This window comes from Phalangium opilio, unplaced genomic scaffold (genome assembly GCF_054372755.1).
Source record: "Phalangium opilio isolate 3A_F unplaced genomic scaffold, DU_Popi_V2 ptg000025l_1, whole genome shotgun sequence".
Lineage (NCBI taxonomy): Eukaryota > Metazoa > Arthropoda > Arachnida > Opiliones > Phalangiidae > Phalangium > Phalangium opilio.
Genome location: NW_028324156.1, coordinates 4,912,198 through 4,939,268, shown reverse-complemented (window position 1 = coordinate 4,939,268; position 27,071 = coordinate 4,912,198). Strand labels below are relative to the sequence as shown.

Sequence of the window (27,071 nt, the reverse complement as noted above, 5' to 3'; positions counted from 1 at the left end):
TAAAAATGTTGGGTGACTAAATGTTTTGTTTCAGAAAATTGTTTGAAAAACTTGTATTTTGATATTGGAAATGGCGTATTTTTTGGCAAATGCCAAAAAAGCAATTCTAATAGGCTTGCCGTAGCTTCATTCGATGAGTGAAACCTTAAAACATGGCTCATTACTAAAAGTAAACTTTCCTTGATGGTAAGATTAGATCCTTCGTACAAAGAATTTTCCTAAAATAGTGTAAAACAAATATCAGTATTTGAAAGAAAATTTAATATGACTCCGTCCTTAGCTTCGACACTGTCAGAGCACGCGAACCGGGGGATATGATACCGAGGTAAGAGGTAGAAAGGGGTGACGTTGCAATAAGTAAAAATTTTGCAGCACGGTTGACCATTGTTAATTATCAAACTAACAATGGCCGACCGTGCTGAGAAGTTCTTCAGTTTCACTAGAACCCTTTTCGCCGTTACTCAGCCTTTAAATCGGTATAAATCCAGGAAAGGGATAACTACTTCATACCATTTCGTCTGTTATTTGTTCCCGAGAATTTGCATTTAAATCGGACTCCATTGATTCGTTGGCTGAAGAAATCGAGGATTCAGACGACGAGGAACTGTCACTTAATTGACTAACATTGTCGCTAAGATTGTCGTCATTTTCTTCTAGCCTAATGGAGTTAGAAGCTGCACTGTAATGTTCATTAAATTTAAGTATAGAAAATTATTTTTACCCTTTTTCTTTATCCGAATAAATTAATTCGTGAATATCAGTCTGACCCATTTCCACCTCATTTTCCGATTCAGAAGTCGATGAATTGGCGGGGGCTGCTAGATGCAGTTGTGTTTTTTTAGTATCTCTTTGTTTTTTTCTGAACCTTGTTAATGTTCTTTTAGGGATTTTGGCACTTCTGGACCATAAGTAAGACTTATAATTCGACATAATTGTCTAAGGTTAGCTCAACTTTAAATATGTATTGAATCCGTTTGAAGTTTATTTTGTAAAAAATGTAAAGACCTTAAACTTGAACATATATATACAAAAGAGATTCTTTTACTAGTGAAGCAACTTTGTCTCCGTTGGTGGACAAACAGGGGGATTTTTTTTTTCTAAGAAAACGAACTCAAAACTGGCTTAAAGGGACTGTAAAGAGGTCGGCGTACCCTTGAATTTTTTTAAAATAAACTCCCCCGACCCATCCTCCCCTCTCTTGTGATTGGTTGAGTGCCGCCCTGCTTCGGCGTTTCCCAAGTTCTGACCCGCGAGAGTCGGAGACCCCCGCTGCGTTTGCTAGAAGGAAAGACTCGTTTTGCTCACCCCCGGGGATTGTGACGTCAATAACGAAGTTTTCAAAAAAAAAAATTCCAACGCTCCACCGACTTCTTTAGAGACCCTTTAAGGCCCTTCAAGGCGACCCCCCTTTTACAATGCATTCCATTCCATTCTTGAATCTCTAAAGCAGTAAAGGGAGGATGAAAAGGAAAATCAAATGATTTTTATCGATTTTCTACGATTTTAACGAGGAGTGAATCACTCTTTCGGAAAGTGTCCCCGGAATACGTAATACGCGATATTATACTTGGTAATACAATGCTATTTACTCGCAAAAATTTCCATATTACATCATAATACAGAGTAAAGTGTACACCGGAATACATGAGTGACTCGCCCCTCCGATTATAAAAATCATAATAGATTGAGATTTCACCGGCAAACTATCTTTATGAAATTTTCATGGAAATACTTAGAAGTATTTAAAGCCTAATTATGATTAGAGCCCAGCTCTATATTATCTCATAGCAAGATAGATCTAGAGAAGGTACTCCACACTGATTCGAGGGGCGAGTCACTCGTGTATTCCGGTGTACACTTTACGATGTAATATGGAATTTTTTGCGAGTAAATAGATTTGTATTACTAAGTGTTATATCGCGTATTACTTATTCCGGGGACACTTTCCGAAAGAGTGATTCACCCCTCGCACTGAATGGATGTAAATGTGTTCTGGCCATCGTTTAAAATATTTCTAAGTTATCAAATTGTTTTATTTTCATTCATTGTCACGATTAAAGAGTTATATGTTTAAATCCCGTGAAAAATATAATAGAAATTGCGTAATCGACTAATGACTCGACTCTCCATACACTTCAATTTACCTTGCAATGGACAAATCTTGAAAAACAAACTTAATTTTGGGTGCATGATTATAAACAAATGTGATAATTAAATAAAATGCTACCTTTTTTATAGAGTTATTATAATGCAGATTGAAGTGTACAAAAAATCAAGCAATAAGTGGTGTTACAATTACACAATTACAAAGGTAGATTTTCACTAAAGGGGCTTGAGAAAGTTTTTACCCTCCGTCTTAGCTTTAACTTCACTGCAGTGTTGTCAGATCTTTTGGAAGTCAAATCTCTCAAGAACTGAATTAAACTGGAACTGCTAGCCTTTCCCTCTTGATTACAGTTGGTTTCCAGTTGGTCTGGCAACAGTGAAAACAATGCATACGAAATTTATAATGTTGTTAACTATAATAAGAACTGCTACTTCATGGAGTAAATTTTATATGTTTATTTAAAATTGAAAATTTTGGGAGCTTTCGGACCGCGGTCCTTCCTCAGCCAATTTTTAAAATGAACTAAATTAATTTAATTTTACAAGTAACCAATTTTAATTTTTTTACATAGATTGAAGGTGACATTGCCCCCTTTTTTATATATCGTTATTTATATCATTTTTTATTTAAGTTATAACCTCCCCACCCGCCTATGTTTACTGAACCTTGATCTAAGTTTAAATTTCCTCTATCTTTAATATATACTGATTCCTTAAAACATAGTTTGTACCAATTAGTTTCCTGACATAAAACCCGAGTTAAATCCCAATCAATTTTATGGTCGTTGTTCTGTTTTATATGGGTCGCCAGTCCGTTGGTTTCGTCGTATTTTTTTACAGCGTTTTTTCATTTCCGTTTGTCTTTTTTTAGCTGTCGTTTTGTTTGTCCTATGTATTTTTCATCACATTTACATCTAATTTCATATATTATACCCGTTTTTTCATTTCATCTATTCTCGGTTTATTTTTAATTAATTCTGATTTTAATGTGTTCGTTATTTTGCTAAGGTAATAGTGTGTTTTTTTAATTGTCTGTTTGTGGTTTATCTGATAAACATTCTATTCGTTTTTTAAATGTTTTTACAATGCCTATTTTTATTTTTTCATTATGGGATGATCTAAAATTTAAACAAAATGACCTTGTAAAGGTTTACTTTTTTCTTATTAAAACTAAGGCAAGGTCGTTTTGTCCAGATCTCTTAAACCGAAACGTTGTCGACGTAGGCGTCAGGGAGGGCCGAAAAGACCCCATCTTTCTTAAAGGGAGGGTGAATTGGAAAATGAAGTGATTTTTATCGATTCTTCTACCAATTTTAAGACCAGTCCGCACAGTGAAACATTCAGGAAATACCTCCGAACGATTTTAAAATTCAAATTAGGTTCAGATTTTAAGGATAGTTTTAAACAAGGACTGGCGACCAATCGCGTAACACCCTGCCTTTTTGTTAACAAAATTATCGTGGCACGTTCCGTGTTGAATGAAATTTATCACGAGATTTGATAAAATTAGGCGCGCAACGTGACAATCGTGGCACGGGACATGGAGCGTGTCACGAGAATTTTGTTAACAAAAAGGCAGGGTGTTACGCGATTGGTCACCAGTCCTTGTTTAAAATTATACTTAAAATCTTAACCTAATTTGAACTTTAATATCATTCGGTAGTATTTCCTGAATGTTTCACTGTGCAGACTGGTCTTAAAATTGGTACAAGAATCGATAAAAAAATCACTTGATTTTCTACTTCACCCTCCCTTTAAGAGCATCGGGAGTTCTTCAATAAAAAAGAGAAAAAAAGGGGGTGTCAGAGTGAAACGTTTCGAAAGTATTTCAAGAGGTTATTGGTCTAAAAGAGTTAATCCCTGGGTTGAATTTATTCTCCCCGTTTTTGGTGAGTAAAGGTGTTTTTTTGTTAGAATTTTATGGAAAGTTTCAACAGCCCCCAAATTGTAAAAGATTCCCTACTACCCGCCTTCAACTATTTACGAAAGTGGACAGAGGAAGGAAGGACGCTCCCATTTTTTTTCTCGAAAGTAATAAAAACTTAGTAACTTTTGTGTTTTGGAAAATGGCGCCACCGAAATCAGCCAATTCTCCAATCGGTCTATTCGTTTTAATTAAATGGCCTAATATTGAAAATTGTTGGGATAATTATCCAATTAAGTGCTTAAAAGATGTGGGTTTAGCCTGCAAGATTGCATCTGCTACAGATTATACTCAGTTTATGAATGTGGAAGTTGATGTCAATTGGAAGGAAGGGGAAAAAGCCTCGCCTGGCTTAATAATGGGTGTTGGTGAGTGTACAATTTTCATTAAAATGTTTAACATATAACCAATAGGGAAATTTCAAAAAGTGAAGGAAGCAAACATCAGGCATATCCTTTATCGAGGGGCCAGTCACTTGGCGTAATAAGTGTACACGCTTGTACCTTTGACTGTACTAAATTGATTACGCGTAATCTTTAAAGGTCCTGCCTTTGACTGTACTAAATTGATTACGCGTAATCTTTAAAGGTCCTGCCTTTGACAGTGCTAAAATTATTACGCGTAATCCGAAATCCGTGTACAGGGAATTTGAGAGTGATTAGCCCCTCGTCCTTCCTTGAATCCTTGTGGTCCTGTTGTAGAAATACTGCAGACTCCTAGTAATTAAGGAGCTTTACGCAGAGCTAGAGATAGGAATGTCTAACTGAAATTTCCCCACTAAATGTCAGTGATGATGGAAATGTAGAGAAATGCATAGAAGCTTGATTCAAAAATGTAGTTTTCGCTAAAGGGGCTAGAAGCATTACCTCCCCTCTGCCTCAGCATTGACTTCTTTACAGTGTTGTCAGATATCCAGTGAGGCAGTTCTCGGAAATACTGAACTGGTCTGGAACTACTAGGTTTCTCTCTTGATTGAAAGTTCTAGTGTTGTTAATTTTCCGGAAAAATAAAACGCGGTAAATTTCCCGGAAACGTTTCCACTATACGGAAAATTTTCCGAAAATCGGAAAAATAAAAAAGCCAGAGTTAGCTATGAATCATTGAATTTTCAAAAAAAAAATTATTAATAGAAAATAAAAATGAAAGTCAAAGACTTCTGACTCAATTCACTAGACCTACAATCCTTCCCCTCGCTTTTATTATGATTTTAAATGGACCTTAACCTATAAGAAATATACTAGCTGATGGAGTCCACCAAATCTAAAATATTTTCAGAAAATAAAACAGGGGTAAACTGAAATAGGCCTATCGGTAGCGGAAAAATACGGAAACTTTCGCGAAAAAATACGTCGGTCATTTTCCGGAAAATTTTTCGACTTACAGCCCTAATTGAAGTGCCTCACTGCTGGGCTGGCAACACTGGGGGAACGTCAAAACCCCGTTATATTGAGCTTTTCAGGTGCAGTGGTAGGCGCATATATGAATTTATATAGAAAGTTTTGATCTAGAAGGCAGTTGATTTTAGAAATTTTAACAAAGTATTGATTTCAACTTTGGAGTAATTAATATTTACAGTGTCCAGGGGATTATGGTGGAGAATAACAAGAGGGTCATTGAGTTTTACTAACGTATAATACAATAATTGGTTCAATAAAAAATTAATTATCCTACATAGTCGACTAACATTAAGGTTTCAATGGCATGCAATAAGTTTGGCAAGACTCAATCCGTTTACTTATAAAGGGAAGGTGGAACTATAGAGTAGTGTCAGTGCTACGTATAGCAACGTCACTCCCTTCTATCTCTAAGCTCAGTGTCATCTCCCGTAACACGCGCGAATAATATTCCCTCTTACAAAAGCGCGCTTAGAGGGAGGGATACACTGTCGTCTCCCCTCTCTACTGACATAAGAGGTATGGTGAAAGGCGGAACGCTCGCGAAATATGTCCACTTCAACAATGAGACAAACCCACCTAGAAAGAAAATCTTCACAGTCAGGGTGAAAAACCAGAGCAGAGGTTTTATCCTGCTATTTAAAGGGACACTGAAGTTATATTTAAAGGGGCAATGAAGCTATCTATAAGTTTAATAGACCAATACGAATATTACATGCAGGGAAACAAACTTCCAGGGGTACGTCTCTATAGTGGATAATTTCAATCATGTGAGGAGACACCGCTAGAGGCATGACCGAGTTGGCTAGCCTCTCAGATGCAGTTAGCTTGGGCTGCCTCTAGTGTTGTCTTGTGGCGACAGGGAAGTTATCCAGTATGTGGGCGTGCCCCTGGAAGTTTGTTTCTCTTTAGGTAATATTCGTATTGGTCTATTGAATTTTTTAGGTTCACAATTTTAGGCTAAATTAGCGTCTTCAAAATCCTTGATTCTTAAAATGAATTTAGCCGCACGTTCTGTCAGGCTCTGTGATTGGTTCAACTAATAGCCCCAAAATGTAACCAATTAACACCGCACATGAGTGAAAGTGCCGACGTAGTAAATCAATTTAACAATCAAGAAGAGGCTTTTTAGACCTTACATTTCCAGCTTCAAAAATTCATTAAAAATTAGGCACGATGTATTGGCATGTTTTCTTAATGTGCTCCGACTGCTCTGAGCATACTCTATGGAATACAAATAACTAGTTTGATCACTTCATGCTCCTCTTAACTCGTCTCTATAAGTACTAAATCACTAAGCCTTTTCGAAAATTCACTAAGCCAAACACTTCATGTCACTTCAAAACCTAATAACTACTACTAGTTATTTATATATATATATATATATATATATATATATATATAAATATAATATATATATATATATATATATATATATATATATATATATAAATATAATATATATTCTCGATTACCTAATATTATAGGGACAGCGGCCGAAATGGAAAGGAAAAGAAAAAGAGAAAGCTCCAAGAATAACAATCGTCCGACAAATAAAACGGAAGCCCACAAGAAAGTAAAAAAAAAAGCTGGTTTTCATCATTATTGCCTCAAATATTTACTGAATGTTTTTGGTTTTACTTTTAAAGCAACATCTCGAGATTTTAACAAATCTTGAAGAATACAAAAATTCCAGGGAAGATAAATTAATTCAGAAAAATGAAAAATTGAAGAAAGAAAATAAATTATTAAAGGAAGAGATAGAAAAACTTCAAAATTTGAGTGGTAGGTGGAAAACTTAATTTGAATTCAAAAATAGTTTGCTAAACAATTATGTCATATGTTAAAGGGAGAATGAAATAACCATTTTTAAATCGATATAGACTCATAAAAGAACATCAAAATCATTTATATATGTGTATTTAATATAACATTTAACGTTTCAGAAATGGCTAGCTGGTTAAGAAGGCTGAAAAAATGTACGAGCAAACTTGAAAATATTGTTTCAAATGGCAGTGCCAACGGTCCTTCAGCCACAAGTGAAGGAAAGGAGTTTGAAATGGTATAATTTTCTATAGTTTATTATAATACATAGTAAAACAATATTTGTACTTTTAGGTCGACTTGGGAAATGGTGTGCAGATACGTAAAGCTGAAGTTATTAACCTAGAGCACTCTTGCAACGGGAACGGAACGTTCTTTGCCCGATCACTGCTGACAGGACTTTTCACACACGCAGAAATATGTGAAGGATCCATCAGTGGAAAAAAATCCAATGCTTTTAAAGATCGCGAAGCAAAAAACCAATTGGATCCAGTAAAAATAAATGCCATCATAGGTAAATATTTTCTAAAAGTTTTGTATTGGTGTTCGTTTGCGTAGATCTAATATAATTACTATTACCTCTAGACTTTACTATGAATAAATTTCAAGTCACGAAAAAAGAATTGAAGCAAAGTATTCAAAGTAAAATAAAAGAAGTGCGCAGGAAAAGCGAAATTAAAAATTTGTCTATTAACAAGGAATTGGAAATCAATAAAATTAATTCCTCTGCTGCTGAAGCAAGCGGAGTCAATAACGAAGATGGAGGAAATGAACACGCACATGCCACTGATATGGATGTCGAAGTTAATAATGAAGAACAGTAAATTTATTTTACTTGCAATTTAAAAATTAATAAAAAATATTTTCAACATAAAAATTGGTTTTCGATGTGTGCACACACAAGTTATACAAGAAGCGGGAGTTAAAAGGAAATATCCGAGGTAGTTTATTAGAATATCCGAGGTAGTTTATTAGAATATCCGAGGTAGTTTATTAGAATATCCGAGGTAGTTTATTAGAATATCCGAGGTAGTTTATTAGAATATCCGAGGTGGTTTATTAGAATATCCGAGGTGGTTTATTAGAATATCCGAGGTGGTTTATTAGAATATCCGAGGTGGTTTATTAGAATATCCGAGGTGGTTTATTGGAATATCCGAGGTAGTTTATTAGAATATCCGAGGTAGTTTATTAGAATATCCGAGGTAGTTTATTAGAATATCCGAGGTAGTTTATTGGAATGTCCGAGGTAGTTTATTGGAATGTCCGAGGTAGTTTATTGGAATATCCGAGGTGGTTTATTAGAATATCCGAGGTGGTTTATTAGAATATCCGAGGTGGTTTATTGGAATATCCGAGGTAGTTGAATGGAATATCCGAGCAAGTTGAATGGAATATCCGAAGGAGTTGAAGGGAATGTCCGAGGGAGTTGAAGGGAATATCCGAGCGAGTTGAAGGGAATATCCGAGCGAGTTGAAGGGAATATCCGAGGGAGTTGAAGGGAATATCCGAGGGAGTTGAAGGGAATATCCGAGGGAGTTGGGGGGAATATCCGAGGGAGTTGAAGGGAATATCCGAGGGAGTTGAAGGGAATATCCGAGGGAGTTGAAGGGAATATCCGAGGGAGTTGAAGGGAATATCCGAGGGGGTTGAAGGGAATATCCGAGGGGGTTGAAGGGAATAACCGAGGGAGTTGAAGGGAATATCCGAGGGAGTTGAAGGGAATATCCGAGGGAGTTGAAGGGAATATCCGAGGGAGTTGAAGGGAATATCCGAGGGAGTTGAAGGGAATATCCGAGGGAGTTGAAGGGAATATCCGAGGGAGTTGAAGGGAATATCCGAGGGAGTTGAAGGGAATATCCGAGGGAGTTGAAGGGAATATCCGAGGGAGTTGAAGGGAATATCCGAGGGAGTTGAAGGCGATTTCCGAGGGAGTTGAAGGCGATTTCCGAGGGAGTTGAAGGCGATTTCCGAGGGAGTTGAAGGCGATTTCCGAGGGAGTTGAAGGCGATTTCCGAGGGAGTTGAATGGAATATCCGAGGGAGTTGAATGGAATGTCCGAGGGAGTTGAATGGAATATCCGAGGGGGTTGAAGGGAATATCCGAGGGAGTTGAAGGGAATATCCGAGGGGGTTGAAGGGAATATCCGAGGGGGTTGAAGGGAATAACCGAGGGAGTTGAAGGGAATATCCGAGGGAGTTGAATGGAATATCCGAGGGAGTTGAATGGAATATCCGAGGGAGTTGAATGGAATATCCGAGGGAGTTGAATGGAATATCCGAGGGAGTTGAAGAGAATATACGAGCGAGTTGAATGGAATAACCGAGGTGGTTGAAGAGAATATTCGAGGGAGTAAAAGGGAATATCCGAGGGAGTAAAAGGGAATATCCGAGGGAGTAAAAGGGAATATCCGAGGGAGTAAAAGGGAATATCCGAGGGAGTAAAAGGGAATATCCGAGGGAGTAAAAGGGAATATCCGAGGGAGTAAAAGGGAATATCCGAGGGAGTAAAAGGGAATATCCGAGGGAGTAAAAGGGAATATCCGAGGGAGTAAAAGGGAATATCCGAGGGAGTAAAAGGGAATATCCGAGGGAGTAAAAGGGAATATCCGAGGGAGTTCATGGGAATATCTGAGGGGGTTCATGGGAATATCCGAGGGGGTTCATGGGAATATCCGAGGGAATCGATAAAAGAATTGTTTTAAGAATTATTAAGAAAACTTTCTTAAGAGAATGTAAGTAATATTTTCCTAAGAAACACGAAGAATACTTCTTTGTAAAAAGAGGCCAAATATACAAAGGATTCTAAAGGAATATTCCAAGGAATATCTTAAGAATTTTACAAATACATTTTCTCAAGAAATCCAAAGAAACATTTTGTAAGGGTTGTCCCTTTGCTAACTGTTGCTCTTGTCCTGGTTCCCTAGAGACGATTTAAGGACAGCAAAGGTTGACCCTGAACGCGTCCGGAAGTTGAAACACACTCCCCATACCATACCATTCTTCACGCGCTCGCAACTACTTTTAAAGTTTTAAGCTTAAGCCTTGGTCGTTTGAAACTATGTACACTGACTGAGTATACGTTTGAAAGTTTTGCGCGCCAACAGTTACCACCGTCCACCACCGTGTGTGTTAAACGTGTCATTCTTGTTGCCAATTGTGTATATCCTCGAAAGTTGAGATGCACTTGCGGTGGATGAAACTTTTTAGTTTTCTAGCTAAGAATATATTTTATTTATAAAAATAATCGTGCTAACATCATGGGGTGGCGTCGAATGTGTGCCTTTTATACGTGCTCTAATACCGGATAATAGAAGTGACCCCGAAATGCGAGGGCCTTCCTGCCTCCACCATCAACCCTTGCCAGAAAAAAAGCAGTGGACCCCCTTATTCCCAAAGAAGGATGCTTTTTCCGTGGAATTCCCTTTCATGCTCGAGGGGCTGGAAAGTTTTGAAAAATATATTGAAATTTAAATAGATAGCATGGTGGCCAGTGGTCCTACAGTTCCTATAAAATCTTATATTTTAAACCTATAATTTCATAAAAGATCCTATAAAATCTTATATTTTAAACCTATAATTTCATAAAAGATCCTATAAAATCCTATATTTTTGAACCTGTCTTATATTTCATAAGAGATCCTATAAAATCCTATATTTTGAACTTGTAATTTCATGAAAGATCCTATAAAATCCTATATTTTGAACCTATAATTTCATGAAAGATCCTATAAAATCCTATATTTTTAACTTAGTCGAAGTTTTCGTATAGTTTAGCATCAAATTTATCTAATTTTATCTCTTTTTATCGAGATCACATTTGACTAGACAACAAATTGCGGAGTTCCTCTTTTCAAAGTAAAATGCAATTTGTTGTTATTTTTAGAGATTGTTCTTCATATTTTAAGGCAAAATAGTATTATATATGAGCATATTTTATCCTTTATTTTCCTATAGAAACATATTTTTTTCTCCTATAGAATCCTATAATGTCGAGAAGTTTTCGTCTTAGGAATTTAAAGTTTTGGCTGGGCTCCCTGAGATAGATTTTCCTCTTAAGCTTGATTGCAAAATTTTTCTCGAGAGTGTTGAACCCCTCGTTATATCTAGTATCCCCTCAGTCATTCCTATACCGAATATCACCCTTAGTTTGCCAGTAAATCTTCAGATATTTGGATTTATTTATGACGTATTTTCAAGATTGTAAGGCCGGTACGTGTATCTATACAAACTGTAATAGTTCTCGTGGAAATATGGGACTTTACTATAAAATCGTTTTTCAATAAAGGGGAGTGTAGACTAGTTTCCACTTTCCGTTTCTTCTTCTTCTTTTTAGGGGTAGGGGCCCCGCAGTTTGCATTGGAGGAGCGGGGGCCCCGATGGGCCCCAGTTACGATCTCACGGGGAAAAATAAAAAAGAGCTTTATCGGGTAAAAGAAAAAAAAAACGTAACGTAAAAAGGATGAAGGGAAATTTCGATAGATTACGTTATTGGGGCCAAAAGGGGAAACTTTAGAGTCATGGCAGCCCTGTAGCTTTCTCTGTATTAACCCCTTTGATGAAGTAACATTAGGTGCCATTAGTCTATACACTAGACCCTGAGTGTGTCGTATATCTTACACGTTCCCTAACCCTAATTAATTTTCCCATAAAGCACTATTTGGGCTTTTTACTAGATACATCGTAACAACATATGGTCGGTGTAAATAAATTTATGAATTTTTTAAAATTAGGTAGCTATTTTCCTAGCCTTATACAGGGTGTTTCTAATAACTCTGCCATAAATTAAAGGGTATGTTTTCAAGGTCAAAGAACATGGTGTCTGCAACGTTGATTTTCTCCTAAAATCAGGGAAATAGTTTAAACATGTGAAGTGAGACATACCAGTCTTCAATTTAAGAATATTATTGAACCTTTATCTGGCAGAAATGTATATTATTAAATGGGTAGAAGTGTTCGTTCGCTGGTAAATTAAAGCTAATTACTCCACATGTGTTTCTATTTCCTTAAGTGTTTTAGGGGCCAATCAATGTTTGGGAGCCCATATCTCCGTAAATAAATATTGTGAACCTCATGTTCTTCGACACTTTCCACTCAGTTTAACCAGAAGTGAGATGAGACCGGATGAGACCAGAAGTACTGAGCTAACCAAATTCTTCACTCGGCGAAAGTGAATATTCTTGATAACACACCAACGGTTGGCCCTCTAGTAGCGGTTTCTGAATTTTTCCTCCAAAACGTGAGACGCTCGTGGCGGTAGACAGCCGAACTAGATTCAAGTACAGGCGTCCTTGTTCCGCGGCTTTAGTTCGAGGGGAAGGGGGTAGGAAATTTTTTGGAACTCGACCAATTTTTTTCTCTCGAGTGTAGGCGCGATTGAAGCGGCATAAAATCCTCAAATTTGTTCACTAATGCCAGGATCTATTACCAATGCTAGAGCCCTTCACTTCGAGTCTCATCTCACTTCTGGTTTAACCCAAAGAACACCGGTGCCGTTTAATTTATGGGCAGTCTTATCAGAAACACCCTGTATACGATGGACATATTGTTTAAAAGCGGTCAATTAAGATGGTAGGAATAATGTGTAAGAAGCGGCGGCACATAATGGTATAATGCCAAGCCAGCCGCTTGTTTTTAATGACTCTCTACTTTCACCGAGTTAATTATAAAACCCCCCACGCAATCATTATTTTTATTATTATTATGTTGTTTTTTTCTTCTTACTCCCACTAGTTTAATTGTGTATTAAAAATCATAATTTTTTCCTTTCTCTTTTATCTATTTGGCAGGCAGGCAGGCGGGTTGGTAGAGAAAAGAGGAGGAACGGTTTTGTCACCGGAGAACGACGAACTACTTTAATGAGTTGACTCTTCGTAAAAGACGACGAGAAATAGGTCAAGCGGAGGGACAAAGGTGGAGCATGGACTTACGGACGGTGGCAGAGTGGAAGAAGGTAAGCTCCCAGAATAAAATTCTTTTGTTATAAATTCCCATTTTATGAGCTTATTTCTTCGGAAGGAAAAAGTGTCCCTTCGACCGAATATACTTTTAGAGCCAAAATACGATAAGTGGCTTTGAAGTGTATCGTTTAATGTAAACTTTAGACTTCCATCTCTATTTAATTTACGGTGATATTGGGAATTTACTTCTATTTATTTACCTCTGATGAAGAAATTAAGTTACGACCTTTTGTACTCGAAGGATAAATATATCCTCTTTATGGGAAATAATTTGGGAAAGAAACTTTGAAAGAAAGAGAGACAGAGAGAGAGAGAAGGGTTTTGTTTCAATTTCGCTCGCATACCGCTTGAATTGGACCCTTTAGGTACTTTGGGGGATATTTTAAACCCCCCCCCCTCAAATCCAACTTGAATATACAGGGGATTTCAGATAAGACTGGACTTGTTTTTGGGGTAAATCCATAAATTTATAAGACATGTTCCATAAGTATAATACAAGTATGACACTCCCTACCAATACTTCACAATGCTAGAGACTTGCAGCTCGAGCTAGTTCGGGAACGACAAATTAGTTTTGCAGTCCATCTTCCTATTTAGTCTGCTACTAAGCCTTTGACAGAGCCTCACCAGGCGTCGCTTTACCCCGAATCTATGACATACACCAATCACTTCATGACAAGCTCCAGTTTGTAACCAGTGACGGACTTATGGAATATATCTTGTGAACTTATGCTAAGAATAAAATATAAATTAAAGATAGTACACTTCTGCAATAAATAAAGGTTCAATAAAGTTCTTAGATTGAAGACTATATATCCTACTCAACATCCTTGTTTTTAAGGGACCAATCAATGTTTGGTAGCCCATATCTCCGTAACTAAATGTCGTACACCCCCATGTTCTTTGACACAATCCATTCAGTTTAACCCCGGGAACACACCTACACCCTTTAATTTATATTAGATTTACCAGAACACCCTGTATATAGGAATTCAAGTTCCCTATAGTATTAGCCTAGATTCCCCCTTCCCTCCCTCCATCCAACCAACCACCCGAATCGTGTGCGTTTCCAATTAGACTTATATTTCCACGAAGACGCGAGTATCTGGCACGGATTCGCCGGCTCTGTATGAAAATGTAGAATTGAAATTGCTCCGAAATCTTTTGGGGGCAGCAAATTTGAATGAGTATTCGTTTCTAAATCACCATTATGATTTCTTTATAAGTATAATAATATTCCGCCGAGGCTTAGGTTAGGGTTAACCCATTCTCTGGTAATATCCTATATATATAAAGGATATAATATATAACTGAAATTGAAATGCAAAGCGTCTTCTCAAGACTACTTCTCTCTCTCTCTCACTCTTGCTGCCTGCAGGCTCTTTTTCTGAATGCAATGGAATTTCTCATCATTTTGCAAAGCTTAATAAGAATAATGCTAAAAAGGGGCCGCTGCTTTTTTTAACACGAGCTCGCGTTGCAGAATGGTCGAGGAATATATGATCATCAAATCCCCCTATTTAAGATTGAGCCTAAATGCTTTTGTTTAACAAAAAGCAGACTGGTTTAACTTAATGAGAGGTTATTATATCTGACTAACCCAACTTGTTATTTATTTCAATATATTTTCTATGGCGCCTGGTGGGTAACTTCACCTTGAGCATCGGTGTGCAGCGTGGTAAACATTTCTACAGGGGCCGTTTTTTTTTTCCGGACCTGTGAACCCTCCTTTGAGGGTTCCTCCCTGTTTCAAAAGGGATTTTTTAAAAATTGGGTCAATAAACCATTCATTCATTCATTCAGTAGGTTTAACATGGGGTTGTTTCACCCTGAATGTTGACTTCCCCTGAAGGTTTTTGAAATCGTGATATCTATCTTTAATTGCTTATAACTTTTGATCTATACTAGATAGAGTCAAATTGAAAGTACCACTAGAAACTAGAGATTCCATAGAGTAATCACTCCAAGCATTACAGTTTTCATAGTAAAAATAGAGTCTTGGCAATCAAAAGCAAGAATAGCCGATGCGAGAGATATTTTAAATTTTTCGTTTTAATGGCTCGTTATCATATTAAATTATTTTAATTAAAACAGACCTGGAAGTTAAAAAAATTAAAAATATTTTAAAATTGGGTTGTTTCACCCTGAATATTGGTCCCGACACGTTATTTAGCGAGTCTTTAGTCTCATTCATTAACTTGCCTAACTAGCTTATCCTCTTTTTTTTATAAATAAATTAGTAATTGCGAATTATTATTATATTGAACTATAAATTATTATCGGTGTATTCATTCCGGACCACGCTGTGTGGCATTTCGAATATTTACTATCTTGGGTGGAATTTGATATTTTTCGGTATGGTTATATATTAACTGTAGTGCATCTTTCCCGGAATCTCTATATAGAATATCGCGAGCTCCGCATCTTCAATCTGATCCAGATGATTTTCATCTTCTAAATCTTAGTTTTGCACATAGGTCTTATATTTATCTGTTCATAGGCATAGTAACCGTTGCGTGCACCTATATATTATATTATAAAAAGAAGCACCCACTATAACCTTATATAGAAAGGAATCATACTATGGGTAGATAGATGTACAGGGTGTTTATGATAAGTCTGCCATAAATTGAGGGGGATATTCTTTGGGTTATTTTGAGTCTAAATAGTAAATTATGATTGGATGGTGTATTTTACGGATGACCCCTAAAATTTAATTAAGAAATTGAAAGGCAATGATTTTATAATTTAATTAAGGGGTCATCCCTAAAGCACTCAAATTGTAGCTCGAAAACAGTGGCCCGGACGCCAAAATGTCATACAAATTACATCTTGCCACAAGGGACACTGTTCTCGAGTTATGATTTGAGTGTTTTAGGGATGAAATCATTGTCTAAATCAGTTTCTTAATTAAATTTAAGGGGTCATCCGTAAAATACTAAAATCAGAACAGAAACACCCTGTTTATATAGATATTTTTGTGGAATGAGAAGCCTTAAGATTTCTTCAGCGGGGTTCGATGATTTCAAGAGGTAAACTCGTGGTGGCCCAGCTCGATATCGGTTTCTATCGATTTAATATCTTTAGAGGGGGGGGGGGAGACAATTACAAGGGGTACGTCACAATCATGACCTAAAAATCCCTAAATATTTTTAATCTCAAAACTACCGTATTTAAAATCCCCTTCCCCTTTAAGAGGGTGACCTATTTTATGGACGATCCCTAAGGAATTTAAAGGCCCCACCATCGCTTTAGAAATCATTTAGGGTAAAGTAATCACGAACTCTTGTGTTTTCAATTCCATGATCTAAAAGATACCTTTTTCTAATCTTAACCTTATTGAGGTGTGAGTTGGTAATTTACAGTCCGTAACTTATCGGTAATTTACCAAAATACTACCTTACACTGGTAAATTACAATTGTAATTTACCAGTGAATTCCCGCTGTAAATTACATTACTGTTTACGAATTTTGGCTTTCGGAGTCAGAACCTTTTTGAGCGAAACTAATTTGTCCAGGCTGCCATAGACTCTTACTGGTAATTTACCAAATACAGCCTTAAATTACCTATTTATATCATACCGTAATTTTACAATGTAAGACGGTAAATTATCAAACAGTAGTAAAGTTTTGGCGCTTAGAGTCAAAATGTTTTTGAGAATAAGTGAAAGAGACTATAGAAAATTTGTCAATACTTAATTCGAAGTCAATTTTTTCCTCAATTTCCCATTATTTCTCGCTAATTAAAAAACCTTAACTAGGCATTAAGTGCTCACATTTCGACGTGGTTTAATAGACTTAAAAGTGAAAAAAATTATAAGGAACTTGAAACCTGAATGTTCTCTACTAGAATCTAGCAAAAAAAGAAAGTGCGTGAACTCTTCCGTATTTTAATAACGCTGTATTTATTAGTAGTGAGTGTCCCCTTGGAATTACGGGGGGGGGGTAGCGTATACAGCAGTTATGCAAATAGTTTGCCGAAAGCATTAGCCGTCCGTAACCCACCGAGAAATGTACTCTCTTTCTCTCTCTTTCTAATATCCTATTATTTTCTTTTCCGGTTACATTAAGGGCTAAAGAAAGAAGAAAAAGGAAGGTAAAAAACTAGCGAGAGGGGTCGGAGTTTTCTAGAGGGGGGGGAGAAGTACCCCTTAACGCGGAAATTGGTCCTCCAATAGTATCCGACGATTCTATGTACTCGAAAGACTCCCTATTATTTTGCATATACAGGCTAAAATCGCGAAGGGCTTCCCAAATATATATTCTTTCTGGATATCCTTAATGTAATGTAATGTATTCCACTTTCCGCTATGCGATGATTTTCTCTGTTTGCGGTTATTCGCCATAACTGGCGCCGTATTATTACATTGTTAGACATTTCGATACAATGTATATTTTCTGTTGCGACGTAGCTAGGGATTTCTCGCAATTTCTGAAGGCCAAATGCAATGGAGTTTCTCATGCAATTATCAGTTTTTAAAATTCACTATATTTTCTATGAATGAATGAATGAATATTTTATTGACCTTTTTGAAAAAACAATCCCTTTTAAATCAGGGAGGAACACTCATGGTGTTCACAGGTCCGGAACAATAGTAGAAAAAAATACAATAAAATACAATACAGGAATCAATATAATAATTAATAATTACAGCTAAACAAATGACTATGTACATCTAAGAGTTGCAGAACAGGCTAAGGTTGGCAATGTTGGCGCAAATTGGCCCATTTTTGGAGAATCCCTTTTGTCGTCCCTACCAATTCTACGTTTAGCCCCTCGCCAAGCGCCAGGGTATCCTCGATCGCGGGCAACCCAAAGGTCCTAAACGGCGCCCTCGCCAACTCCAGGGCTGGACATTCCAAAATAACATGAGGTATGTCCTCTTTGACCGCGCCACAGAGAGGGCAACTAATTACCCCGTTCCCAAAAATGTGGGACAAGCGTTCGTTTGTTGGCAACGCCCCTGTCCTAGCTAGGAAGAAATACCCACTCGCGAGTGAATTGTCGTAGAACGACTCTAGGCCCGGGTTTTCCTTCAAGGCGTAGAGAGTCAAGCTCGGATGGCGAGCTAGCTCCAACCGCCATCGTGCCTGGGAAGTAGCTGATACCGCTCTATCTATTTCCAGATACCATTCATGCAAAGATGTAATAGAGCTGCGCGATAAGCCGGCGCCATAACGTTCGTGGAGGTTTTCTAATCTCTTTAGCCACGTAGTCTTACGGCTCATTGTGCGAACATAACGATACACCCAATGCGCTACGCGAGTCTCCGCCATAAACCACAACCTCCCGAGATACCGCAGCTTACTCTTGGCCTCCCTCTCCTCAAACTCGGACCACGCCATTTCACCCTTGACGGCTGCATAGGCCGTCATGAAGTTTCCCCCCAACGCAGCTTTCCCAACGGAAAACTGGGCCCTATCTAATCGCCGACATGTATCCGCGCTTATACACAGGACTTCATTGGAGTAGGTTAGGGCCGGGACCGCTACCGCCTTCCATAGAGTTCTCATGACGCTATATTTGTTGTAAGAATGCAACGCTTTGTGCTTAATAGCGCCAGCCAAACGGTTTGCCTTCGCCGCCAAACTAATCTCCTGGCTCTCCATGGAGTGGCGTCCACTGTTAAATTTCACACCAAGGTATGTCACCTCTAACACTTCCGCCAAAACCCCACCCTGTAAATAAATGGGGTCCGTCCCGCCAGGTGTTGGTGAATTGTTCGCGAAGACGACACACTTGTCTGTGCTAAAGGTCAATCCATACTCGATCGCGTACGACCCACAGATATACAGAATGGCTTGTAGATCGACCCTTGACTCAGCCACAGCAAATATATCGTCAGCGAAGAAACCACCCGGGATCCTTTTTTCCTCATAGACACTGCCAGGGTAACGAAGAGGGAACCCATAATTGCATTTACTGAGGGCCCTATCTAAGGGTTCCAGGTATAGCGCAAATAAAAGTGGAGACAAAGGACACCCCTGCTTCAAACCCACCCCGCTAGGCATAAAGTCCGTGACATCCCCTCCAAACCAGAAGCGATATTTTACGCCGTCATAAAGTCTAGCCAAGAGATTTACGAAGCTAACAGGAATGCCCAAGTACCTTAGGGTCGCCCACAATCGCGGACGGCAGACACTGTCGTAGGCCTTACGTAAGTCCAGAAACGCGAAAAACACTGGGCGTTGCTCAATTCGCGCAATGTCCATCAACTGCGAAACAACAAATAAACTATCCGACCCTCTATGGCGCCTGGTGGGTAGCTTCACTCTGAGCTTCGGTGTACGACGTGGTAAACATTTCTACAGGGGCAATAGGTTTAACATGGAGTTGTTTCACCCTGAATGCTGGCTTTCCCTAAAGGACTTTAATTCTTGATAGTTATCTTTAAATACTTATAACTTTTTATCTATATTAGATTTAGTTGAATTGAATGTACTGTTAGAAACTAGGGATTTAATAGAGTAATTGTTCCAAGTATCATAATTTTGATAATGAAATTTGACCCTTGGCAATCAAATGAATGTTTGACTAATTATGACAACCGTTTTTTTCCTTAAGTATTCATCTATAATTGCTTATAACTTATGATCTATATTAGATACAGTTGAATTGAAAGTGCTGTTAGAAACTAGGGATTCAGTAGAGTGATTGTTCCAAGTATCATAATTAAGTATTCATAATAGCTACTTTTCATTGCTCATAACTTTTGATCTAGACTAGATAGAGTTAAATTGAAAGTACTGTTAGAAACTAGGGATCCAATAGAGTAATGGCTCCAAGTATTATAATTTTACTAATGAAAATAAACCGTCTGCAATCAAATGAATGTTTGTCCAAGGATGAAGTTTTTTTCTCATAGATTTTAGAGATATAGCTTTATATTTTATTATCTTTGAAAGTTCTCTCTCTCTTTTTTTTTCTCTTTTGGAGGTCTTAGAATTTTATTTGGAAAAAGAAATAGTGCCTGATTTTCTACGAAACTCAGATTTCAAAGTCAAGTGCTCCGAATTTTAAAAAGGAAGCTTGCCCACATGTTTCTTTCTTCGGTAAAACTACTTCCTTTTATGTATTCCTATGGGACAGTTTTTTGAGGGGCCGTTTTGACATACCCTAATCCGTTCTAATGAAGGCGGAAATACTCTCGTAAAAGCGTATATATTGTCCCATAGGAAATCAGTGCTATTTTTGTTTGAATAATTTTAAATAACGTCCTAAGGATGTTATGGGAATAATCGCGAATATTTTTAGCATAAAAATTTCAGTGTTAATGCATCATGGACGTAACGCTCTCAAAGGTTGAATTATCATAAGATAAATTTAGAAAGATCCCTTTGAAATTCAGTTATTTCAAGGCTGAATATAGATATAAATAAATGTTAAATATCAAGATATAAGGGTCAAAGGTTACCATAAAGCTTTAAAGTCATCCATTTTGTCTTCTAAGAAATTCATTTCTATTTAATCCGAGATTAACTTTATCAAAAAAATTCGAAAAACTAAACCTTTTAAAGAAAAGGAGCTGGACTTACTTGTGTTTTTGAAGCGAAGTACTGAGAAAGATGGTGGCCATCCTTAAGTACTTACTGTCTTTATAAGGTGGGAGGGATCCAACAGTTCTTCATATTTTCATCAAGGTTTTTACCAAGTTAATCGAAATTTAGACAATTTTCCATCCCCTCTCTTAATACTCTATGTTTTGTTATTATTTTTTCTTTCTTTTTAAAATGGGAATAATATTTAACAAAGTTAATTAAACCGAGGTCTTAAAGGACTATAACATAAAGTAAGAATGTTAATTGCTGAGGATTTAGTATTAAGAGGATGAGTGTCATCCTTCTCCTATTATCCCCTTCTGGCTGTATATATTCCTGAGAGGGTGCACGAAAATTTCTGTGGTTTTGCGCTGTTAACTTTAAATGTATTTACTTTTGGTGGATTTAAAAAACGTCAAATATACTCTGGGTTTTCTTCTCTCTTTCTATTCCTATTTTTGCAGTTGAATCTCAACGTAAATCACGGATGATTAAACTGTCAAAATAAAATAAGGGCAAACTAAAAAAGTAGACAATAACTGAGAAAAAAATGCGGAATACTCTTATACTCTTAAAAGAAACTGACTCCTATCTTTTTCTCCATTCACTTAAGATTAGTTAATGAACTGAAAGATAACAAAGACGTAGATTCTATCCTGGTACGCGTTAAACGTCTTAAGTTGAACAACTTGGGTTTATTTCAAAGAACTTGAAGAATTCTATTAAAAAATTATTTATAAAAAAATAATTTCCTTTTCTCCATCAGACTCTTATAATTTGAGGAGGAAAGTTTCTATAATCTTGAGTTTATAATATCTCAGTAAATTAAATATAATATACGTGTGTTCAAGGCTTAGCTGAGTTATAGTTAATGTAGGAAATTTCACACACATACACATACACATACACGTGTACTTTAAAATTCACGCCAAGGCTGTTTTGTAGTAGAAGTATACGTAATCCACTTATGAAGAAATATTTCGTCCATCTTCTTTGTTTTGGGGGCGACTTAAATAATTAACTTCAATGGAGCACCGTTGTCCGAAAAGAGGGAAGTGGGAAACACAAGCTTAAATATGTAAGCCATAAGTGTCACACTTACTGGGAAGTGCGTCGACGTCATAATTGTAATGTGATTCTTGAAGTATCGAGTTAAAAGATATCGAAAAGGACCTGTAATAATTTTGCTTTTGATCATCTTGTGTTCAAAGACGTTACAGGGTTTGTAGGGAACCTGGATAAGTTGGGATTTGGAAAATGGGGGATAATGTCATAGATAAGTCAGGGATTTAAAGTATTTTCCTAATGGTTAGGGATAGGTCAGGGATTTAAGGTTTTTTACTCAGAAGTCAGGAATAAGTCAGGGATTTCCTTTGCTAAATGATCGTACCAAACCATGCTTTGAGCAATACTAAATATGGGCTAGGTGTGATAAAGGTGGCTCTGCAGGTAAACACCTTAAAATGGTCAGGAATATTTGCTAAATTTGGTCAGGGATATTTGCTAAATTTGGTCTGGGGTATTTGCTAAATTTGGTCTGGGGTATTTGCTAAATTTGGTCTGGGGTATTTGCTAAATTTGGTCTGGGGTATTTGCTAAATTTGGTCTGGGGGTATTTGCTAAATTTGGTCTGGGGGTATTTGCTAAATTTGGTCTGGGGGTATTTGCTAAATTTGGTCTGGGGGTATTTGCTAAATTTGGTCTGGGGGTATTTGCTAAATTTGGTCTGGGGGTATTTGCTAAATTTGGTCTGGGGGTATTTGCTAAATTTGGTCTGGGGGTATTTGCTAAATTTGGTCTGGGGGTATTTGCTAAATTTGGTCTGGGGGTATTTGCTAAATTTGGTCTGGGGGTATTTGCTAAATTTGGTCTGGGGGTATTTGCTAAATTTGGTCTGGGGGTATTTGCTAAATTTGGTCTGGGGGTATTTGCTAAATTTGGTCTGGGGGTATTTGCTAAATTTGGTCTGGGGGTATTTGCTAAATTTGGTCTGGGGGTATTTGCTAAATTTGGTCTGGGGGTATTTGCTAAATTTGGTCTGGGGGTATTTGCTAAATTTGGTCTGGGGGTATTTGCTAAATTTGGTCTGGGGGTATTTGCTAAATTTGGTCTGGGATATTTGCTAAATTTGGTCGGGGATAAGCTGCATGACAAGTCAGGAATTTTCAATATAAAAATTCTTCGGAAACCTGCATTAGATATGACTTCAAAACAAAATTAGCTTAGTGGACTGCTAACTTTGAAGCCCCGTTTTACATCTTTGGATCCAAATACCGTCTTGATATCACGCCTTAACCCTTAATGATGCAGACTGTAAACCTGTAAAAGGACACCCTCTTTTGTAAAGGGTAGACCTATTTTTGATTTTACAGAAAACCGTTCTGGCACACTTACAAGTCTTACGTTATTTATGACGCTACTTTGTGGTAATTGCGTCAAGTTAAAAATAAAAAAGAACTTTAGGAATATATAAAAATTAGCAAAGTTTGAAAACCTCAAAACTAAATTGTAAAACCTTAACTCTCCCTCTTGAATTTTAAAGAACTCTGTCTCTTGAAACTTTGGTAAAACTATTTTCATTTCATGTAGATGAAGAAGGCGTGCCTTGTCTAAGGGGGGGGGGAAGAGATTTATTTCCCTGGATACCTGCATCCCCCTTTCGAGGCAAGTACTTCATTGACAGTTTGAGGGTTTTCTACCTTCAACTAGTTTCCCCCAAACTACATTTAAGACTTTTGCAAGAGCTATTCGTTTTCAGCGTGGGCCGAAAAAAAATAAAATACACTATACTAAAGTATATAGAATTGGTTCATATTATCAGTTTGGGTAGGGGGGATTGCAATAAGATTTTCGGTGATGAGGGGGGGGGGGTTATGGGCCCCATCTCTAAAATTGCAAATGAGGCGGTAAGAAGAAGAAATCGCGCGACGTTTCTATACCTACTCCGCCCTTTTCTTTCTTTCTTTTTGGTTTCTAAAACAAACTTTTAACTTTTCTTATATAACTTTTCCTTTTCTCGAAAAGCCATTTTCTCATCGAATCTATTTCAAAGGGATATTGACTCTATATTACATTTCATTTCGTTTCGTTTTTATATCGTCTTTAAAATCATCAAATTCTCCTGGCCTTATTATATACAGGTTGTTTCTGATAAGTCTGCCATAAGTTAAAGGGGGCATGGGTTATTTGGGCAAACTGAATGTTAAAGTGCATGTCAAAGAATATGTTTGGGATCTACAACATTTAGTTATAAGGAGATATGGGCTTCCCAAACATTGATTGGCCCCTATAACAATTAGAGAAATATTAATAACATACGTGGAGTAATTAGCTTTATTTTACTAGTCTAGTCACACTTCTACCATTTAATAGGACATTTCTACTGAATAAAGGTTCATACTTCTACCCATTTAATAGTACACTTTTAGTAGATAAAGGTTCATACTTCTACCCATTTAATAGTACACTTTTAGTAGATAAAGGTTCATACTTCTACCCATTTAATAGTACACTTCTAGTAGATAAAGGTTCATACTTCTACCCATTTAATAGTACACTTCTAGTAGATAAAAGTTCATACTTCTACCCATTTAATAGTACACACTTCTAGTAGATAAAGGTTCATACTTCTACCCATTTAATAGTACACTTCTAGTAGATAAAGGTTCATACTTCTACCCATTTAATAGTACACTTCTAGTAGATAAAGGTTCATACTTCTACCCATTTAATAGTACACTTCTAGTAGATAAAGGTTCATACTTCTACCCATTTAATAGTACACTTCTAGTAGATAAAGGTTCATACTTCTACCCATTTAATAGTACACTTCTAGTAGATAAAGGTTCATACTTCTACCCATTTAATAGTACACTTCTAGTAGATAAAGGTACATACTTCTACCCATTTAATAGTACACTTCTGCTAGATAAAGGTTCAACACCGCTCTTAAATTGGTATTTCTTACTGCACATTTGTGACTATATTTCCTGGTTTTAGGGGCCAATCAATATTTGGCAGCCCTTATCTCCCTTAATTAAATATTGTAGACCCCATACATGATCTTTGACACTTTTCACTCAGTTTGACCCTTAGAACACACGCTCTTTACCCTAAGAACATACCCTTAAATTTATGGCAGACTTATTAAAAACACCGTATTTAGAAGTAATCCGAAACCTCGTTGAAGTTTTTCTTTTTCTTCATCTTCAAAATTAGAGTTGAAAGTAAAATTTTATCTGTTAAGTCTTGTTTTGACGCACTCTCCTCTCCCTTGTCAAAAGTAAAGGGGTTTAAGCGACCCGGCCCCATCTTTTTAAATAAAGAAAAAAAGAAATAAGAGTATGGGGGTGGGGAAGATAGGCCCCAACTAGGGTTTCTTTGCAATCAATGGTTTTGTGTTTTATTGGTGCGCGAGAGAGAAAAAGTTTTGCTTCCTTTTGTTTGTCAGAGACAAATATGAAAAAGAGAGTGACGGCGGCAAAAGGGTTTTTTAATTATTTTTCCCGCCACTTTTTTCTTTTCACCACCGCTACCCCAGTTGTGTTTGGGAGCACGATCGCAGTGCACGAATTCTAGGCCTATGCTAGTACGATGATGAACTTATTACCCCCACCCCATTCCGCTCGCCTTGAATTCAAGAAATGATTTCGAGTATAGGAAAGTTGACTTCATTAATTTCGAATGAAGACCCCCCTCTCCACCCCCCTTTTCTCCCCCACCCCAGCCATGCACCATACCACTTTTGTTGTTTTCGATATCGTTTCTTTTGATGTCAAGTCGAGTGGATTGGATTTCTTTTTATTTCCCTCTCTAAGATTCGTTCGATACACTTTTGGTTTTCTTCTAATTATTAATTGAAAAGATTTTAATACGCGACATATGCTCAATAAGTTTCTTTGAATTGGGATTTTCAGCTAGCAATTAGTCGTCTTATTTTTATGACGTAATCTGATAGAGTTTCAAGTAAAACTGATTATTTCCAAGAATTATTTTCAAAATTGATTATTTTTTCTGGGCACTTTGTACCATCTATCCTAATCTAAACATATATTTGCTTCTGAGAAGTCCACAATAAATTGAAGGTGATGTTCTTTGGGAGGCGATTTTGAGTAACTTCTATCTCCATTTTGCCCTAGGGGCCACTGTTATGCGAGTTTTGATTTGAGTGTTTTAGATGTGACCCCTTTAATTAAATTAGAAATCAATGTCTAAATCAGTTTCTTACTTAATTTTAAGGGATCTTCCGTAAAGCACTCCAATCATAACTTAACAACTGTGTCACTTAATTTAAATGCAAAATGTCATAGAAATTGCATAAATTTTCGACTCAAAATTGATTTCCCATTGAACTATCCCACTGCACTTCGGTCCTACACCCATCTTTGGAACCTTCTGTATATACATAATATACATTTCGCGCCAAAATCTAGTACGAAATAAGGCGCCAAAAAACTGAATATGTATGTAGAAATAATATTGTCTCTCTCTCTTATTCTCTTTCTCTGGTAGTGGTAGTATGATCCGTATACCCTTTTACTCTTTTCTCCAAATCTTACTCTTCCTTCTCTCTCTCTCTCTCTCTCTCGCTCTCGCTCTCTGGCGAAAGCATCCCATATTCGAAGTGCGTGGCAAAAGAGCATGCGCTATCGAACCAGCCTGCATATAGGAGCGGCGAAAAACCTCGGTGGCGGCGTCGGCGAGATCCTTTTCCCATGGTGCATTTCGGCAAGCATTTCTCCGTTCCCCCCTTTTCCTTCACTCTTCCGTCTATAATCTTATAGCCATGGCTTGGACTACCACGAGTGTCCTATGCAATGCAAGATAGAGGAGTAGTAGCGCGCTTAACTGACTGGGTCTCTAGCCTGTAGTGGCAAAAGGTTTTCCCCCCTTAGCCGCTCCGCACACACACTCGCCGCTACCGCCGGCTATTCCCGAAATTCTCTAGAAATTCTCCTCTAGTTTGCGATCGGCGTTCGCTCAAATCGGACCCGTGGTACAGTCCATCTCTAGTAATATATATATACTTTTATTATATGTATAAATAGACAAGACGCCAGTCGCCGATTTTTCTTTATCGTCAAATTCTATCGATAAAGTTGCTGCTTAAAGATTATCTCCGTATCGATCTTCAACGATACACTTTATTTATTATATTTAACGGTTAATTTTTATCGCCCGCGTCCGTTCGATATATTGTTTAAAAACTTTAAAAAGATATTTAGTAATTTGCGAAATTAAATTATTCGTCTATAGTTAACTTTAAATGGTGAAAATGAACTCGCGTAATTCATTTTATTTAACGGAAGAAAATCAACGTAAAACT

General features: G+C 37.2%; 3 protein-coding genes across 5 annotated transcripts in view; 2 read left to right on the top strand and 1 right to left on the bottom strand.

The window, feature by feature from the left end:
• Positions 1–164: 164 nt before the first annotated feature.
• Positions 165–1,472, bottom strand: LOC149691938 (uncharacterized; the record flags this gene model as incomplete). Its single annotated transcript, XM_089869435.1, has 3 exons — positions 722–1,472; positions 511–658; positions 165–218 (listed from the first exon to the last, which is right to left on the bottom strand). Coding segments are annotated over exons 1-3 (411 nt in total), but the record flags the coding sequence as incomplete, so codon positions are not given.
• Positions 1,473–3,942: 2,470 nt separating this feature from the next.
• Positions 3,943–8,125, top strand: LOC149691937 (uncharacterized). 3 transcript variants are annotated; one of them, XM_089869417.1, is made up of 7 exons: positions 3,943–4,398; positions 6,912–7,000; positions 7,074–7,209; positions 7,371–7,486; positions 7,543–7,762; positions 7,834–7,890; positions 7,947–8,125. In XM_089869417.1, the coding sequence occupies exons 1-7, from the start codon at positions 4,173–4,175 to the stop codon at positions 7,961–7,963; spliced, it is 861 nt and encodes a 286-aa protein (XP_089725543.1). In that variant the 5' UTR covers positions 3,943–4,172; the 3' UTR covers positions 7,964–8,125. The 3 variants fall into 3 exon arrangements, with proteins under 3 accessions (XP_089725543.1, XP_089725545.1, XP_089725542.1); XM_089869419.1 differs by having other exon boundaries at positions 3,945–4,398; positions 7,834–7,881; XM_089869416.1 differs by having other exon boundaries at positions 4,061–4,398; positions 7,834–8,125.
• A 4,673-nt stretch (positions 8,126–12,798) lies between these two features.
• The window catches only part of LOC149691935 (nephrin-like), a 127,643-nt gene continuing 113,370 nt past the window's right edge, over positions 12,799–27,071 (top strand). The window contains exons 1-2 of the mRNA XM_089869413.1: positions 12,799–12,818; positions 13,037–13,200. The gene's annotated coding sequence lies outside the window, so the exon portion shown is untranslated. The remainder of the gene's footprint in view (positions 12,819–13,036; positions 13,201–27,071) is intronic.

Bases quoted from the DNA above. Each gene is read 5' to 3' on its own strand.
- LOC149691937 (XM_089869416.1), top strand. From the start codon at position 4,173: ATGGCGCCACCGAAATCAGCCAATTCTCCAATCGGTCTATTCGTTTTA. The intron at 4,399-6,911 runs GTGAGTGTACAA...CTAATATTATAG, and splicing joins TGGCTTAATAATGGGTGTTG to GGACAGCGGCCGAAATGGAA. The intron at 7,487-7,542 runs GTATAATTTTCT...TTGTACTTTTAG, and splicing joins AAGGAAAGGAGTTTGAAATG to GTCGACTTGGGAAATGGTGT.